At 40.6% G+C, this 20,306-nt stretch overlaps 1 protein-coding gene across 1 annotated transcript in view; it reads right to left on the bottom strand.

Annotated features, from left to right (window-relative positions):
• Positions 1-20,306, bottom strand: part of CDC73 (cell division cycle 73) — a 147,859-nt gene that overhangs the window by 35,299 nt on the left and 92,254 nt on the right. The window contains exon 11 of the mRNA XM_089678815.1: positions 15,705-15,762. Within this exon, the coding sequence (XP_089534941.1) occupies positions 15,705-15,762 (58 nt within the window). The remainder of the gene's footprint in view (positions 1-15,704; positions 15,763-20,306) is intronic.

Raw genomic sequence — 20,306 nt, forward strand, 5'->3', positions numbered from 1 at the left:
CCTGTACAGCCTTGAAAAAGTATTCATGCCCCTTGACATTTTCCACATTTTGTCATGTTACAACCTAAAATGTAAATTTATTTTATAGGGATGTAATGTGGTAGACCAAACACCAAAGTGAAGTGGAAGGAAAATGATAAATGGTTTTCAACATTTTTTACAAATAAATATGTGAAAAGTGTGGCATGTATTTGTATTCAGCCCCATAGAACCACCTTCTGCTGCATTTACAGCTACAAGTCTTTTTGGGTATGTCTCTACCAGCTTTGCACATCTAGAGTGTGAAAGTTTTGCTCATTCTTCTTTTCAAAAAAGCTCTAGCCTTATCACACTGGATGGAAACCGTCTGTGAACAGTAATTTTCACGTCTTGCCACAGATTCTCAATTGCGTTCAGGTCTGGACTTTGACTGAGCATTCTAACATGAATATGTTTTGATCTAAACTATTCCATTGTAGCCCTTGCTGTATGTTTAGGGTCGTTGTCTTGCTGGAAGGGGAGCCTCTGCCCCAGTTGCCCCAGTCTCAAGTCTTTTGCAGACTCTTAAAAAGGTTTTCTTCTAAGATTGTCTTGTATTTGGCTCCATCCATCTTCACATCAGCTCTGACCAGCTGCCCTCTCCCTGCTGAAGAAAAAGCATCCCCACAACATGATGCTGCCACCATCATTTGTTTGGTGGGGATGGTGTGTTCAGGGTAATGTGCCGTGTTAGTTTTTCGCCACATTTACACACACACAATAAAAAGGAGGCGTCTGAATCATATAAACAAAGAAAAAATACTCAAATCCAAATATTGTTTTCCAAGAAAAGATAACATGAAAATGTTCCCACTTACAATTATTCAGGCAATTCTCTCTCCTTATTTTGGCAGCTTTAGGTACAATGAGCATTTAACCCTTGCAGTCCAGAGGGGAATACTGCAAAAGTAATTTTTTCCTCATTTCTGGCATTGGGCTTTAATGTTTCCACTGCAAGCATCCTAGCACAAATAAGCACTGGTTCTATGAGGTTTGGATGAGCTTCACATTCTCTTTAGTCCAGAAATATTTGAAAAAAAAATTTAAATTGTTATGGGTATGTATATTATTTTTTTAAATTCTACAGGTGTCATTAACTAATCTAATTCCTACAAGATATCAATATTTTTCCTGAGTAATATATGTGTGCCTTGCATTGATAGCTGGACGAGTTAAGGTATAACAAGGGTCTTTGGTCCCTCTTAATTGCGCCCATTGGTTTATGGTTCCACAACTCTTTGACACGTTACCCCACCCTGCCTCCTGACATGGCCGGAAGTGTCGCTGCCCGATTGAGGGGTGGCAGTTCCGTTTTCCATGTTTTAGGGAGACAGGGTTTGGGCCCATTTGGCCCCTTAATATTTGAACTTTTTGTTTTATCAGGTATGACAAATTTTCAGCCTGATCCATGTTCTTTAGTTACCTTATTTGTAGGAGCTCTTCAAATCTCCTCTCTATTGTTTTTTATCTTCTCTTTTTTCAACACTTTAGTGCATGAGGATTGTGTTGTATCGGTCTATGGACATCATGGCCCCCTTCTTGGGGCCGGGGGGTCCCCTGGGTTGGTTCTGCCACCTGTACGTCTGTTTGCTATAGACCTGCGGATCTATATGTCTAGCCAATTAATTTTAGGGGATATCTTTGTAATGTATACTTTTATGATGATAGTAATAAGCTCTGTTTACTATGGTAATTCAATGTATTTCGCATAATGTCCAGGGTTTCAATTCGCCAAACAAGCGCAAAACGGCCTTTCTTCAATATAAACGATTGGGAGCCAAGATTATCTTATTACAGGAAACACATTTTGCAGCTGCAAAGCACCCGACATATTTTCATAGATCTTATAGGCAGGGGTATTATACCCTGCATTCCTCCAAGAGTAGGGGCGTAGCCATCTTTCTACATAATTCATTCCCCTTTGAGGTTCAACATGTGTATCGTGATCCGGACAGTAGGTTTATCATTCTTAAAGGCACCCTTTCAGGTCGAGAACTTACTATTGCTAATGTATATGCACCGAATTCAGCTCAAGCAACCTTTTTTTCAAAATTTTTTGGTACTCTGGATAGGTTTTTGTCCCCTCATCTCTTGGTGGGTGGGGATTTTAATCTGGTGGCAAATCCTCTTTTGGACCGTAGTTCCCCCTCGCATTCTTCCCAGGCTTTTCCAAAATCCCTTACTAAGAAATTAGATACCCTCCAGTTGGTGGATGCCTGGAGAGCGCACAACACCGGAGCCAAGGATTACACATTTTATTCCCATCCACATGACTCTTATGCTAGATTAGACTATATATATTGTACCCCAATTTTACTAGCTAATTCTAAGGTAGCTTGCATTCATTTGAGCCCCTGGTCGGATCACAGTATTGTGGCCTTATCTATCACATTTGTGGGATTGGCACCTACTCCTTTCTCTTGGAGACTTAATGATTCTATGCTAACCGATATCGACTCTCGCCAGGAAGTGGTTACATCTATTCAGGAATATTTTCAATCTAATTTAACCCCTGATATTTCCCCAGCCACACTCTGGGTAGCCCACAAGGCGGTCCTACGAGGCCGACTTATCTCCATGGCCTCATCTAGAAATAGAAAACGTTGGCAGCAAATACTACTTCTAACCCGAGAATTAGAAGCACACTATAGAAGCCATGTCGCTAATCCGTCTCTGCTTAATAAACAGCTCCTGTCCCAAAAGCGCTTGGAACTGAATGCCCTGCTCTCCCAAAAAACTGAAAAGGCCCTTCGCTGGTCGAAGGCCTCATTCCTATTACATAGTAACTCGGCATCTACCATGTTCGCAAGGAAGTTGAACCACTCTCTGCGCCCCCCACATGTGTATAAATTACGCACAAATTCGGGTGCTATCTCATCTCTACCTCAGGAAGTCTTGGGTATTTTCGAACATTTTTATTCAAAACTACTAGCTCCTCCGCAGTCGGATTCTGTCCCTCTGTCGGACTCTTGGCTGGACTATACCCCTCCCTGCCCTTACACCCTCTCAGATTGTCACTCTTAATGCCCCCTGTACTTTAGAGGAAATAACATGTGCGATAGGCGCGCTCAAGCGCTCTACTGCACCGGGTCCTGACGGATTTACCGCTAGCTATTATAAACATTTTGCCTCTACATTGGCTCCATACTTGATAACTTTATTTAATGATGTTTTGCAGGGGGGTAAGTTCCCTGAGGAGATGTTATTGGCTAACATGTCTCTAATACCCAAGCCACAGAAGGACCACTGTTTGCCACAAAACTATAGACCAATCTCAGTCATGAATAATGATCTAAAGATATTTAGCCGTATTTTGGCGGACCGGTTGGCCCCTATTATCTCCTCTTTGGTCTCTCCAGACCAGTCGGGTTTTATTCCCGACAGATTTATTACAGATAACATTCGTCTCACTCTAAATGTTATTCAAGACGCCAATTTACATTCCAAAGAGGTTCTGTTGATGAGTTTGGATATAAACAAGGCCTTTGATAGTGTTCTTTGGCCCTACATGTTCTCCTTGCTACAGACAATGGGCTTTAGTGAGGGGTTTTTGGCAGGCATACATGCCCTGTATGACTCTCCTAAAACGAGAATTAGGCTTCCTGGCTGTAACTCTGACTTCTTTACATTGGGTAGAGGTACCCGCCAGGGCTGTCCTCTTTCACCCCTTTTATTTGCGCTGGTGTTGGAACCTTTGGCATTGGCGATTAAATCACACTCGGATATTTCTGGCTATTCATTATTAGTTTCACATTTTAAATTGAGCATGTATGCTGATGATGTTATGCTTTTTATTACTAACCCGTTGACTTCTTTACCTAACTTGTGTGCTGTATTGAACGATTTTGCCAAAGTGTCAGGTCTCACCGTTAATTTTACCAAATCTGTGGTCATGCCTGTTAATGTTACTGACTCCCTAAGTGCATCTCTCAGTAGTTCTTTCCCATTTCGCTGGGTCAAGGACAGGATATCCTATCTAGGGATTAACCTCACTCCCAGATACTCGGATATATTTGCAGCTAATTATCCACCATGTGTATCGCGTCTCTCTACTCTACTGAAGATCTGGCACGGTTATCATATCTCCTTTCTGGGTAGAGTCACGGCGGTCAAAATGAATATTTTGCCCAAATTGCTTTATCTTTTTAGAGCACTTCCAGTTCCGGTCTCAAAAACCTTTTTGGATCATTTTCAGCGGACTATTAATAATTTTATTTGGGGAAATAAGCATCCACGTTTTGCCTCATCCATTTTGTATCGCTCGCAACGGTCGGGAGGTCTCGGTCTTCCTAACTTTTGGCTATATTATCTCTCGGCTCGCTTTGCGCAATTGTCACAATGGGCTACTATTAACTCCCAAATCCCGTGGATCAAGTTTGAGTCTCAGTCGATACGCCCTTTTTATTTACCGGGAATTTTATGGTCTAACATCTCCCCCCGATCGACCGTTTTTTATAACTCCATAGTGACTCACTCACTGATGCTTTGGTCCAAACACAAATCTAAATTGGGTTTAGTCTCTTCTATTCCCCCAGGTGTGTCATTTTTTGGGGATCCCACTTTTGTTGTAGCCTTTTCTTCCCCTCATATGTTTCGTTGGTGGTATGATCGATCTTTTATCAGATTGTCTGATTTCCAAAGAGGAGGATCTTATATTACCTTTGATATGCTGCGCGTGTTGTTTGATGTTCCTCTTCGCGAGTACCTTCGTTATAGACAGATTAGGCACTTTTTTAAAGCGCACTTTGGCCTTGCCCCATCCTCTCCGATTTCCTTTTTTGAACGTGTCAGCCGTGACTCTCCCAGGGGTAGGGGTCTTATCTCAAATCTTTATCACCAATTTTTGATCTGTCTTTTTCATGCTCCCCCTTTGTACAGACGAAAATGGGAGGAGGATTGTGGCGTCACTTTTTCGGATGAGGATTGGGATTCCATGGTGGATAATATATGCAAGAGCTCTAGATCTCTTTCGGTTCGTGAGACGGCCCTTAAAGTTCTAACCAGATGGTATTATACCCCGTCAAGACTACATGTACTGTTTCCACAAACGTCCCCTCTATGTTTTCGGGGCTGTGACTGCACGGGTACTTTGGTTCATATATTTTGGGATTGCCCGACCATATCTTTGATCTGGCGTAGGATTTCTGAGGTCGCTACCTTATTGTCGGGCGCCCCGATACGATTATCCATGCAGACCTGTTTGTTGGGGGCCCATATCCCAGGGATCTCTGATGCCAATCTGAGATTGATACACACATTATGTATTGCCACTTTATGGTCTATTGCCCTACATTGGAGGTCCAATGTTGTACCCTTAGACTCCGTTTTACACAGAATTGACACTATAATGCTTATGGAACGCATTCATTATACCCTACTGGATAAGCTGCACTTATACGATAAAAAATGGGAGTCATGGAGAGATTGCAGACACTTATTACATGCTTAATAACATCCCCAGTAAAAGTTGGCTGGCATGTACTATTGACAGGTGTATCACCTAACCTATTTTGTCGTTTATGTACTTCATGCACTTGTGACTTCTTTTTTTTCTTATCTTCTTTGTTATGTTAATATACCTTTATGTATTGTACTTTTCAAAAGTGCCTTGTTTTTGCTGACAATATCACTTTTAAAATGTGCTGTTGTTCTACTGTCTACTCTTGTACAATAAAATCGTTTGTAAACAAAAAAAGATATCAATATTTTTAATTTTTAAACATTATTTTAATATAAAACACATGCATTAAAAAAAAAAATCACAATTCTCAGCACTTTATGAATGTATTTATAGCAATATTTTATTTAGCATCTCTGAGAGCATTCTTGTTAATTAGCATATGCATGACTGCTGTCTGTCAACATCCAGCTGCACAACTGTGACAGTGTATGCTCATATACAAGTTTCATTCAGTCTCTTATTTATTTAGATAAAGCTTATCCTATTGACTTTTAATTAGTTTTTGCAAGGATAGTTTATATTTTGATACTGTAATACCTGTTTTCTATCAGCCAAAGCCAATTCCATTTTTATTCTGTGTCATGTACAGTGCATGTGAATTAACCTGCTTGCACTGCCAGTTATATAACCTTGCTAGTGCCTTTAACTGTCTTTTAATTATTAATATGTTTTTAAATACTTGAAATACATAAACCCCTTCTGTACTAACACACATTGCAATTCTAAAGAAAAAGCTTGCTTTTTAAATATGAAAAACAGAAAAAAAAAGGATTTAGTCTCCTTGACTATATAAAAACAGCAATAACACACCTCCTTCCCCAATGTTTGGAAACCCTATCTTTCCTCAGGGAGACTACATAGTATACTATTAGTAACTGTTTTGCTCCTCAGGGCCCATTATTGTTAAAACAGTTTTGAAAAGCACAATCAACCACATTATGAAATATTTAGATTCTATCAAATATATTGCTTTACATTTTCTCACCTCTGGTAAGAAAAAAGAAAAAGATGGCTGCACTAACACCATATGAGAACTGTTAACTTGGGAATCTGAGGTTGGAGTGATAAGTTCTGTGGATATTTAGTTTTCATAATATCCAAAGTATATCATGGAATTAAGAATCTGATTGAAACTAATTTTAAGGTTATGTCATGCTGGTATTTAGTTACCATTAGACTTGCAAAAATGTTTCCAGGAACCTCTCCATTGTGTTTTCAGGTGTTGTGAACTACTAGGAACCATGATTCATATTTGGTGGGAAATATCCCAGAATCAAAAACTGAAATTTTAAATTGATTCTTTGAAATGACGACAATATGGGTTCCTAGAAATCCCCAATAAACACTGCTTAATGATTTGATCCAGGGTATACCCAGACAGACATTCTCAATCCTTATTTTCATTTTACTTTCCTTTATTTTTATTATACTTCTAGCAGCTAAAATTACAATAGCAAGGGCATGGAAACCCAGTCTATAACCCAACAAACCTCCTGGATAATGATGCACGAGAAATCAGCTGCTTAAAGAACACTACTTTGAGATAGTCTGGAAAAATTGGGTAAATTTTTTCCAACACTCATTGAATTTCCTGTATATCTCCTGCCTTGATAATTGATAGCCTTCCATCTGAAACACTGCACTTACTTTTAGGTTTTCCTTGCTTTTGACTGTATTCATGTACTGTACGTATGTTTACATGTTTGGTTTATACCTCAGACCTGTAAGAACACTACTGAGAAAGCTCTATTTATTGCTGATGTACTGCTGATGGTCACCTTTTGTATCAAAACCTTTGTGTGTTTAACTCAAAAAAATCAATTAAAATACTGACAGTAAAAACAGCCGGAATAGAAGTTGTTGCTATTACTGGGAGACTAAACCCTTGCTCTCTAGCTGCACATTGGTGGTGGACGATGCAAGAAAAAAAATCATAACAAAGAAAAGCTAATGGGGTTTTAAAGGTACCATACCCTAGGGTATGGTACCTTTAAAACCCCATTAGCTTTTATTGGTTAGGGTTCTTTTCTTGCAGTGTCTCAAACAAGGGGTGTGGTACCAGTAAATTCTTTTAGCAAGGATCAGGAGACCCTTTAGGTTTCCATCTCCAATCTTACCTATATCCATTATGGTGGTGGATGATATCAACCACAACCTTGAACAGTACAACAAAGAAACCAAAGCCCACAGAATGGTCATTCTCCTTAAAAGAATATTACTGTAGCAAACCAATGTATTATCATAAAGGAGGTATCACACTACCATGCTGTGGTTTGGTTGTATTTCGGGTATAGCACAGTGTACCCGCACTTTTTTTTGCGGGTTATCCAGTTTTCCCTGGACTTCTATTAGATTGCACATTTTTGGTGCATTTTCTGAAAACACAACAAAAGTCCCACATGCTGCATCTTTGGTGTTTTTTCAGACGATCCATCTAATAAAAGTCTATGTGAAACTTCTGGTAACTCAAACGAAAATCAAAGGTACACTGCGCTGTGGCAGCAGTTTGAAATCATCATTAAGCAAAACCTTTATATGCTTCACACCAAACTGTACATCATAACATTATAGCAAGTACAAATGATTACGGTGACTGTCAAAAAAAAAAAAAAATCCAGTACAGGTTTTTTAGTATAGGCACAAACCTCTTGTTCACCCAAAACGTCAGGCTATTCTGCTGGGCAAGGTATGAAACTGTGTCTGCAGTCTGAGGTTGACAGGCTCAGCAAAGCGGATAAAGATATCCTGTTAAACACATATAAAGGAGCCTAGAGCGCAAAATGCTAGGTGGAAATATTTAGGTCTCATTCACATGGGGCATATCAATGTGTACAGATTTGCCATCCATATGAGTGCACAGTCCTGAAAACAGAAACAGATGTCAAACAGAAAACAGCGGCTGTGTCGGTGTTCTATAGGCATCAAGGGGCCTGCCTGCACCGGGAAGCACAAAACATTCATGCATACCTGTGCGGGCAAACACGGCCCTCATACATGGTACACATTGATGGGCTGCATGTGAATATGGCCTTATGAAACTTTCATACACATGATTTTATATTTACTTTTATAAACATTTTTCATTATTTAGGCACAGTCATCAACATATACAAAAACACTGCTAAATATTAGCAGGTAAGAGGATTGCAACAAACCATTTAACACTGATAGGGGTGTTTACAATGGTCAGCTTTAATCCATCTATGTACCTTTAGCCCAGAAGGAAAAATAAACTGTTGCTGTAACGGTTAATAAAGTGTTAGCTGTACTAGCGCAAATTAAAGCTAAACTCCAGCTAAAACTACTCACTCCCTGGACTGACAATGCTTCTGTTTCACAACTTCCAAAACAGACACCTTAGACAGGAAGTGCGAAACTGGCTGGATCAACAGGTAAAATAAAGGAAAATAAATAAATAAAAAGAATGCATCCCCTAATCTAATGACTGGTAAACTGCAATATATTGCATTTTTGGTTGTGGATTTAATACAGTTTTAAACTGTGGAAGGCTGTAATGTGCAAGGTATTGAGAAAACAATATAAGTTTTTAAAAATGCTTTTCTTACAATCAATAGCATCCATATTTTAGGGATAGTATGAAAATATCTAAGTGGAGTCAATTAATCTAACCATTTGGTTCAAGGAGGAAAATTTTCAGTTTTCCTGGTAATTCTGTTCTGCCTTCCTCTAGACAAAAGCTATTGTATTTTGCAAGAGGATAAACTTATCAGGTTACTTATGATATATTGGCAACCTGTGTTCATAAAGCTAACTTTTAATGGTGTAGTATTCATCAGATTATTGTACAAATTACTGCATTAAGGTAATCAGCCGAAAACCAGAATCAATGTGAAGAAAGGAAAGAAAAAAAAAAAAAAAAAAAAAAGATTTTGTTTCAGGCTGGTAGCATTATGAAAAGCTTGGTCAGATTTCAGCGTTTTATCGCACTGCTCATCTTCTCACTTGAACTTCTGTCCCTTACCCTACTCATTTTGTTTTTCAGTTCAAGCAAAGATTTCAGGATAGTACTTGCTCAAATGCTAAAAATAGGCACAGTCTCCACAGAGAGACAATTACTTTTAAATAGAATTCAGAGGCATTAGGAGTGCAAAGTATTTGGAAACTCAAAAGAAAAAAAAAATTGTAACACAATTAAATTGTTATATGGCTAAATGCAGACAAAACAAAATCTACTGAATGCCCACATATGGCAGTTCTATGGCAGGATTCTTAAATGGACCTAACTTAATGAAGTGACTAAATAACCACAACAAATTGTACTATTCATGATTTAGATCCTGTGTCAACTACAAGTGCTTTTAGTAAAATTGCCCTGCACTATAAAATGCAATGCGTAAATATTATTACGACAGCTACAGCAGAGTACATAAAGTAAAGTGGTATTGAACCCAAAACCAAAGAACTAGTCTACTGCAGTTTACCATTAGCTGTGTTGGCTGCATTTGTTTATATTTCAGCTCCCACCCCCCCGTTTTCACCTGGTGATCTGGACAGTAACACACCTCCCCTCCTGTATTGAAGCGCCCCCACAATGGATGAACCAGCAGCACAGGGGCACCTCTGGACAGCAGCATTGTGAGCCTGGGGGGAGGGGCAACAATTTTTTCTTTTTAGAATAAAAGTTTTACATAAATAAAAGCTGACCATTGTAAGAAAACCTGCTGGTAGTAAATGGTTTGTCTCAACACTAGCTGCTACATCTGCAGGACAGCTTGCCCTGTTGAAAAACAAGAGACTTACTGGCTGGATCACCAGGTGAAAATAAAAAAAGCCTAAAAAATAAAAAGTAATACAGCCATCAAATCTAAGAATTGGTAAGTTGCAAAATAATCAATCTTTGCTTTTGGGTATTATACCGCTTTAATCTCACAGGATTTTAAAATACAGTAGGAAGAATGCAATATTTGAATATACTGAAGGCATCCTTACAGCAGTGGGGAATTTCCTTTGAAAAGATTACAGGCATTAGATATCCCTGTATACAGTAAACATAGTTCCTGTACTTTTAGACAATATTTATACAGTTTTTGGGTTACCAAAGACCATTCAGAAGTTTAGAATAACCCAGAAATTTTAGTCCAGACCACTTTTTGTTCTGTGTCAGGAAAGAGAAAAGGACAAGTATAGCCCTGGCCAAAAGTTTTGAGAATGACACAAATATTAATTTTCACAAAGTTTGCTGCTTCAGTGTTTTTAGATCTTTTTTTCAGATATTACTATGGTACACTAAAGTATAATTATAAACATTTCATAAATGTCAAAGGAGTTTATTGACAATTACATTAAGTTTATGCAGAGTCAATATTAGCAGTGTTGACCCTTCCTTTTCAAGACGTCTGCAATTCACACTGGCATGCAGTCAATAAACCTCTGGGCCACATCCTGACTAATGGCAGCCCATTCTTGCATAATCAATGCTTGGAATTTGTCAGAATTGGCGGGGGTTTTTTTGTTCACCCGCCTCTTGAGGATTGACCACAAGCACAAACTCTATGGGATTAAGGTCTAGGGAGTTCCTTGGCCATGGATCTGCATTATGCTGGAAAATGCATTGTTCGCCACCAAACTGTTCTTGCATGGTTGGGAGATATTTCTCTCAGAGGATGATTTTGTACCATTCTTTATTCATGGCTATATACTTCGCCAAAGGACTGGGCTCACTCACTATTTTGCCTGAGAAGCAAAGCCACACATAAATGGTCTCAGGATGCTTTATTGTTGGCTTGACACAGAACTGATCGCGCTCACCTTTTCTTCTCCGGACAAGGTTTTTACCGGATACCCCAAACAATCAGAAAGGGGATTCGTCAGAGAAAATTACTTTAGCCCAGTCATCAGCAGTCCAATACCTGTACCATTTGCAGAATACCAGCCTAATCCTGACGTTGTTCCTGGAGAGAAGTGGCTTCTTTGCTGCCCTTGTTGACACCAGGCCATCCTCCAAAAGTCTTTGCCTCACTGTGTGTGCAGATGCATGCCTACTGCCATTCCTAAGAAAGCTCTGTAATGGTGGTGCCCCAATCCGGCAGCTGAATCAACTTTAGGAGATGGTCCTGTCACTTGCTGGACTTTCTTGGGTGCCCTGAAGCCTTCATCACAACAACTGAACCTCCCTCCTTGATGATCCGATAAATGGATGATTTAGGTGAAATCTTAGTAGCAGCAATATCCTTGCTTGTGAATCCCCTTTTGTGCAAAGCAATGATGACTGCACGTTTCCTTGCAGGTAAATTAATATTCGTGTAATTCCAAAAACGTTTGGTCAGGGCTATATTACATTACATTTCTGCTATAATGGGTATTAGACCCAAAAGAAAACATTACAATGCAGCTCCCATTCCCCTCCCCGGATTAGCAAAGCTGCTGTCCAAAACGTGTCTCTGTTGCTCCTTCATCTAGATCAGCGATCACTAAATGACGCACAGCAGTCCGGAAACCGGACCGAGTGACAGTCCTCTCCGGACCGCGACTGTGCCAGTGACACAGCTGGGTGTTCTCTCCCGAGCCTCCTGCCCAGCCACTGATGTCATCCTCACAGTGGGCAGGGGTGTGAGCAGCTGCAGATTGGGACTGAGGGGCAGGAGCTGCAAAAGTTATGTTAACAAGCAGGCGATTACACGGATTGTTATTACAAAAAGATGTCCACTATTTGCAGATCGGGACAGAGAGTGGGAGTCTTTTTTTCTTAAACCAGATAATCAGCCGATTATTAACATAACTTGGGCAGCCCACCTCAGTCCCGATCTGCAGCTCCTCCCACCCCCGAGCCCACTGGGAGATGACATCAGTGGTGGGCTGGAGGCCCAGGAGAGAACACCCTAGGAGGATTAGTGCCTCTGCCCTGCCAAAGGTACTATAGGACTGTGCAGGGGAGGCTTGCATTAAAAGGGGCAATGTGTTATGTTAAGGAGTGCTGTGTTGTGTTAAGGGGCACTGCAATGTAAAAGGGTGACTGTGATGTAAAGGGGACTACAATGTGAAAGGTACACTTAAGACGATAATGTACTGGGGGACCATGATGTGTAACAGTGCTAGAGAGCTTTGGACCTCTGCTGGAAAGAAATTTTGCTGACTGGACCTCTGTAAATTTTAATTCAAGACCCCCGATCTAGATTATAAGCATCCTAAGGCATGGTTTGTGTTACTGGCCAGATCAGGTGAAAATGGAGAGAAAAAGTCTAAAACGAAAACGAATTCAGTTACCACATCCAAGGATTGGTAAGCTGCAATGGGTTAAATTTTTGGTTATGGGTTTGATACTACTTTAACCCCTTCATGCCTTAAAGTAAAAAAAATCGAAATGCCTGAACCCAATTTTTCAACTTGGAATGTGTTCGTAAAAATGGTACAAGTCACAAACTTGGCATAACTAGGCGAATTATTCGTGATAAATCGTACAAAACATCTGATTTTTTTTCTTTTTTTAATCAAAGGAAAACTTGTCCCTCTCCAAATTATTATTTTTTTAAATAATTTAGCTATAAAATTTCTTGCTATTTCTTTGACTCTACCCCCCCCCCCCCCCCAAAAAAAAAAAAACCTTGAAGTAAAAGCTCCTGTTTCTGATGTTCAGGACAATACCACATGTGTGTTTGTACCCACAGTTGGACCAAGAAACAACAGGAAACATTTTTCTTTTTTATCCCACCTAAACACACAGACACCAAATAAATACATCAAAAATTTTTTTTTTTTTTTTTTAAGTTACCTGTAAGTTCCATAGCTTCAAATACAGTAGATACCTTCAAATGATTTGGAATTGGAAAAACTTTAGAGGGCATGAGACCCAGGTCCAGAGTATAAGGATTAGAGGACAAAGTTTTCATTGAGGTGGAATACTGCAAGCCCCTTTCGGGCAAAAAAAAAGCCTTGGCCCAAGACAATCTTGTCAGAGAAATATGAGTGAATGTTCTTTACAGGAAAGAGCTGCCTATTTAGAAACACCTCCTCTAACAGATGCGATGGAGACCAAAAAAGCTACTTTGCAGGAGAGATCTTCTAGAGGAATATCCCAGAGGGGCTCAAAATATGGTTTCGGCAGGGCAGAAAGAACCATGTAAAGATCCCAGGGAAGCACAGACTGCTCCAAGGGAGATTAACACAACATATGCCTTGAACAGAGGTTATTACATAGGAGAGAGTGAAGCCAGAGGCCTTTTAAAGGGAATGGATAAGGCTGACACCTGGCCTTTGAGAGTGCTTAATCTCAGTTTTGTTCCTGGAAGAGGTCTTTCCTGCTTTTAACAAGGTAGTAAGCAAACTTCTATCCATTAAGTCCTGGGTTCCAACAGCCATGCTGTTAAAAGGCAGAGACTGAGAAGCCGGAGGGAATTGAAGGCCTTGAGATAGCAGATCTGGCCTGTTGGGAAGAAGTCAGGGCTTGTCTGAATTTGTCTGTGTACCAGGTTCATCTGGTCCAGTTTAGTGCAATTAGAATAATAGTTTCTCTTATTAGATTGAAGACATCTAAATGAAGGGCCCATTCTCTTTCCTCCTGGAAAAGGCAGCTGAGATAACCCGCTTAACAGTTGTCCACTCCCCCCCCCCTCTTCTCTGTGGCTCACTGGCTGTGACTGACAGCAGCAGGAGCCAATGTCTCAGCCAATGAGCAGAGGGAGTCCCGGGATTGCCGAGACTCCTTTGCACATCGCTGGATCAAGAGGGGGCTTAGGTTTTAGGGGGGGCTGGGGGGGATGCTACACAGGCAAGAACAGAATACATGAAGATAAAAAACCTTGAGCCTTTACAACCACTTTAAGTCCAGAATAGGACAAACATCCTACAACATGGCTTTAGTACCATAAACAGGTTTAACCACTTCTCGACCGGCCGTTGTATATAAATGGCCAGACGGTGGAAGTGCAGGGTCAGGTGGCCGTTTATAAACTGCCTCCCTGCACCCTGCTTGTGTGCGCTCCCCGGGAGCGCGCAGCACCGCGTTCCGGTGCCCCGTGTCCTCCGACACAGTGAAACACCGATCGTCAGACGGGACCTCTGTACGAGGTCCCGATCATGTGATCACTGATTGGCCAGTCAGTGATCACATGCAAAGTAGTAAGCAGGATGTCCCTTGTGACATCATTGCTTACTACATGTGAAATCTGTGAATGATCACAGAGGTCACATGGTACAAGGCTATTCACAACAGCCTTGTACCATGTGACAAGCTGTGACCAATCACAGCTCACTCAGTAGTTCTCAATGGCTGCAAGAATGCAGACAGCGAGAAAGAGAAATGATTACTTTTACATCCTATATGGGTGTAAAAGCAAATCAGTGTAAAAAAAAAAAATCATCACCCCCCAAAAGTAGTACAGTGTCACCATGGTTGACACTGTACTGCTAGGGTGACAGTATGTAAAAAAGTAAATAAATAATATAAAAATAAAATGAAAAAAAAAATGTTTAAAAATTATACTTTTTGGTTATAAACGAATTTGACTTTTTTTTTTTTTTACTAAAAAGATAACGGAATAAATTTTGGCCAAGATTTATAATGAAATATTAGTTATTTGCAAAATTTTATAAGAAAAACACTTTTCAAAATTTTTGGACATTTTCATTTACATAGCAAATAAAAATCTCAGCGGTGAATAAATACCACCAAAATAATGGTTTATCTGTCTCAAAAAATGGTAAAAAATTCATATGGGTACAGTGTGGCATGACCGTGCAATTGTCATTCAAAGTGTGATAGCGCTGAAAGCTGAAAATTGCCCTGGTCAGGAAGGGGGTAAAAGTGTCCAGTCTGGAAGTGGTTAAGTTGAATCTCTTGAGCCAGTCTTGTGACAGTACTGGCACAATTACTCCCTGGGAGTCTTTCAACCACCCTGTCTGCGCAGATGGAGGAAATCCACAAAAAAAAAAAAAAAAAAAAACAGTGCATGGACAATTTTAGATTACATTATTTATGCAGGAGTAAAATCCTAGCCACCATAAGAACATTTTCCCCTTAATAAGTGGAGTCTGCATATACAGTTAATGTTCTTTGTGAGTAGGCACAATCTTTTCAGAAACATATTTCTGAACACCTATGGCAACCATATATATAGCAACCACAAGTATTTATAAGTACATCTGGAGCCATTATTTTTTTGTTGCATAAGCAACTAAACTGAAAGAGCAACAGTTTCAATACTTGCCAGCTGCATGAACAAAAAATATCCACATGTAGGCAAAACAGACACAAAACTGCAGCAATTACCTGGTCTTGGCACTGGCTGTGCAGCAGGAGTCTGAGTCTTCCTGGCAGATGCACCTTCCTGTAGAGAAATGTAAATATCGTTTAGACAAGGAAACTATTCTGAATTACACTTTAATGGACTTAAGCAGGGTACACACAGATCAAAATTGGTCCAGTTCGGCAGGGACCAGCTGAATTTCGATCAGGACTGATGAAAAACCTTATTCAATCAGCAATTTGCAGCCCGTGGACACCAGTGCTGATCAATGTATTCTTACAGTGGGGAGTCCATGCTGTCAGAATATAACGTCCCAGCAGGGGAGATCCCTCCATCCATATAGTTTATGTCAGGCATGTCCAAAGTCCGGCCCGCGGGCCATTTACGGCCCGGGGGTCGGTTTAATACGGCCCTCCAACAGCCCTCCCTGCTCTGTGTAATGTGGCCCTCCCACGGCCCTCCCTTCTATGGCAGACAGTCTTCTGCTTGAGAGTAGAGGGCAGTGCGCATGCCTGACTGCGGCACGTTCTCCCTGGTCTGTGAAAAAATGCGGCTGTCGCACGGCCCTCCCTTCTGTGGCAGACAGTCTTCTGCTTGAGAGCAGTGCGCATGCGTGACTGCGCCGCTCTGGGAGCGACAGAGGGCGGTGACGTCAGGGCCGGGCTTCCAGCGTGAAGTGTGTTTCTCTTCCCCTCCCAGCTGCCGAGCAGAGACTTCAGCTCCAGCTACCTTTTTCACCCTTCACATTAGTGCAGGTAAGTTTTTTTTAATTTATTTTCAATACATTGTGAAAACTCAGCTGTCAGTTGATCTTAATGTTATGAAACGAAAAGTATGTCGTTTGCAATTAACTTGGCATAAAATAATTTATTTGCATTTAATTGTAATGGTTCAAAGAATGGTCGGAAAAATGTTCGGCCCTCCACCATGTTCACTTCATCCAATCTGGCCCTCTTTGAAAAAAGTTTGGACACCCCTGGTTTATGTGGACGCAGGAATCTGTTAAAACACAGGGGTGGTGAAATATTTCCAAAATAAAGATCTGCCTCAAGAAAATAATATAACATTTGTGTAGGCAAAGTGTTGCTGTCTGGATAAAAAAAAAAAATTATATATATATATATATATATATATATATATATATATATATATATATACACACACACATACACATACACATACACACACATACATATACACACATATGTACACACACACATACATATATATATATATGCGCATGTACCCAGAATGTGCTAAATCACTCAAAATAATGAGTAGGACTTCCTAACATTTCTTACATCTTTCAAGGTATTGAAAATACAAAAGCTTAATACAAACCATGCATCCGTTCTGCATTACAAGGCACGTTAACAATATAATTTGAATCTAAAATTGTAGCACTAAAGTGTATTTAAACAAACAAAAAAAAAACCCAACACACATCACACTGGAACCACACTGGCACCGTTATGTAACATATAATGCTACAGTGTTTCGTCCACCGCACCCTCAAACCCCTTTGTGCCTGTTGGCACTGCTGCTAATAAATGCACAGCCCCTGAGGATCCAGATAAATAAAAAAAAACAAAGGGACCGCAAAAAACAGCCTGCAAAACCTTGCAGCCAAAACAAGCATCTGCAGATGTGAAGAGTAAGTAGAGGAATATCCCCACTGCTTTCAAAAGAGGCTTCTGGAGGACCAACAGAACCAAGTCCAGGACCCATAGTGGCAACAGGGAACACACAGGAAATACCACATGGCGAACCCTTTGGATAAAAGGTAGGATAAAGGAGTGCACAGCCATGGGACATCACCAGATCACCAGGGCAGAATACTGGCCCTTGGTAGTACTTAAGGCAAGCTTTTGTTCAACACCCCATTGGAGAAAGGCCAAAACCCAAGCCATTGAGAAGGAGCATGGATGGACACCCAGTCCCTTGCAACAGGCAATATAATGGGTGAGCCTATGTTCCCCAGAAGATGCTTGTTACGGAGAAATGCGATGGGCTGGGCCACACACGTGATGTCATTCTGCAGATCGGGAGAGACTCAGATAGTGCTTGTCTGCTGTGTTACACGCAGTATGTATCCATACTTCCTGTATGTGTAGTTTTAAAATGTATTAAACTTGCTGCCCAAATACTACACTATACTGGAATCCTCTAGGTTTTAAATATCTTTTTTGGAGTAAGCTCATATGGGAGACACCGGCTGTGACAGCTTGCAGCTTCACAGCTGGGTGCCCACTGACCATGCGCAAGTACAGCTGCACTTCGTCAACAGTCCTGTCGTCTTCTGGGACCTGTCACGTACCCTAGAAGGCATCGGGAAGGGAGGACAACTTCTGCTTTCAATCGCCGTGAAAGTGGGAGCAGGTAGCTATCAAATTCGGGTACCCACTCCCCCCAAAAAGTGTCAATCCTTAACGGCGAGCGGGGCACAAAGCAGAACTTCCCCTTTTAGGTGGAGCTCCGGTTTAAGGCACAATCCTTGGTGGTGTTATTCAGTACTGAATATTGCACAAGTGCTGAAGAGTGTGGTGGACGATGAATTGTGAGCATTTAAAAAGGGACAGTGCTAAATAGGTGGAAGATTGCAGCAGTTTTTTTAATTTAAATTTTCTATCTAGTCTGTTTTAGCGCACAAATTGTTCTTTTTTGGTTTTTGGGATATAAGTATTCCAGGTGCGATGATAAAGCTTCCAAAGGGTAGACTTGTGTACCTTCAACATTGTTGGAATTACCAAACCAAACAACCACTATCTCAAAAAACCTGGCTTTCAAACAGCCATGGTGTCAAAGCCAGAGACAGTAAAGTAGGGTGGAATATCAGTCCTTAGGATATAAGATCTTACCAAAGTACCATATTGAACCCTTTCACAACATTCTAATTTTCTGAGATTGTGGATTTGGGGTTTTCATGAGCTGTAAGCCATAATCATCACAATTATGACAAATCACGGCTTGAACTATCTTGCTTTGCATGTAATGAGTCTATCTCATATATTAGTTTCACCTTTTAAGTTGCATTACTGAAATAAATGAACTTTTGCACGATATTCTAATTTTTCGAGTTTCACCTGTATTTGCAACGACAACAAAAAAAAAAAAGTCTAAAAACTGTAAAAAAAAAAAACAAACTAAAAAATGTGTCCAAAGTAGTTTCCCTATACGGTATGTTTTTTGTTTTTCTTTTGCTTTATTCTTTCCTTAGGGTTCTTTTTTTTAACCTTTTTCAGAATTGCACAGTGAGCTCTAGCCAAAATCTTTATAGAACACCCACTCCTGTAGAAATTAGCAACAGAATTGTTTATCTTTCATACTAAACAATTGCTCTGTGTGTTGATGCACACCAAGACCTTTAGAATTGCCTCTGTTGCTTTTCCAAGCTTTAATTCCTATGGTTCTTCTAAAGGTTTCTGAAATATATATTGTTCAAGCTTTATTTACATAAACAGATTAAGTGAAAACTCCTTTAGTAGTCATACAAGGGGAAAAACCTTTAAAATATACCCTGAGGCCTCTTTCACATGGGCAACCACAAGACAGTAAAAACAGGCAGTGGACCTGATGAAGATTTTTTTTTTTTTTTTTATTACACGGATTGCTTTTACACCCATATATGCTGTAAAAGCAATCATTTCTCCTTCTCTCTGGCAGCATTCTTGCAGCCATTGAGAAATACTGTGTGAGCTGTGATTGGTCACAGCTTGTCACATGGTTTAAGGCTGTTGTGAATAGCCTTGTACCATGTGACCTCTGTGATCATTCACAGATTTCACACGTAGTAAGCAATGATGTCAGAAGTGACATCTTGCTTACTACTCGGCATGTGATCACTGATTGGCCAATCAGTGATCACATGATCGGGACCACGCACAGAGGTCCCGTACGACGATCGGTGTTCCACTGTGTCCGGAGGACAGAGCAGGCACAGGATCGCGGTGCTGCACGCTCCCAGCGAGCGAGCACAAGCAGGGGGCGGGGAGGCCATTTGTAAATGGCCACCCACCCCTGCAGTGCCACCATCCGGACGGTAATACAACGGCCGGACGGGAGGTGGTTAACAAGAATGACCTTGATTTCTAAAAATATTATTTCATACAAATTTGGTCCTGCACTCCATATGTCCTTCATACAGTCTGTACTGTGCCAAGTATCCCAGACTAGCCCAGGAACTATCCCAGTCTGACTGGACAATGAAAGGACAGTTATAGTAGAAACACCTTGCAGCTATCAGTATTAAATATGAAGCAACTCTGTAATATGTAATGCAATCTAACTAGATTACATTGCTTGCTCCTCTTTTCCCAGTCTAACAACCATTATGTAACCCTGCATAGAACATTATGCCAAGGCCTACCCATATTCTAGGATAGGACGACAGCACCAGCTGCAAGGAGATTGAACAATGAAAGTAATTCACCTTATTCATTAGCCCATAGACAAAATAAGCATTTCACCTTTGAAGTAAAGAGGGGGCCCCTCTACAAGGGTTACCATTAGGGAATACCTATCAGATCGCTCAGGGCACCTGCACGTGTTTTGGTTTGCAGCTCTGCACACAGAGTCATGGATAGGCACACGTGTTTGTGTGCGCTAAATAGCCTATATTATGAATG

The sequence above is a fragment of the Staurois parvus genome, unplaced genomic scaffold (genome assembly GCF_062004578.1).
Source record: "Staurois parvus isolate SC_StPar_1 unplaced genomic scaffold, SC_StPar_1.0 ptg000210l, whole genome shotgun sequence".
Classification (NCBI taxonomy): domain Eukaryota; kingdom Metazoa; phylum Chordata; class Amphibia; order Anura; family Ranidae; genus Staurois; species Staurois parvus.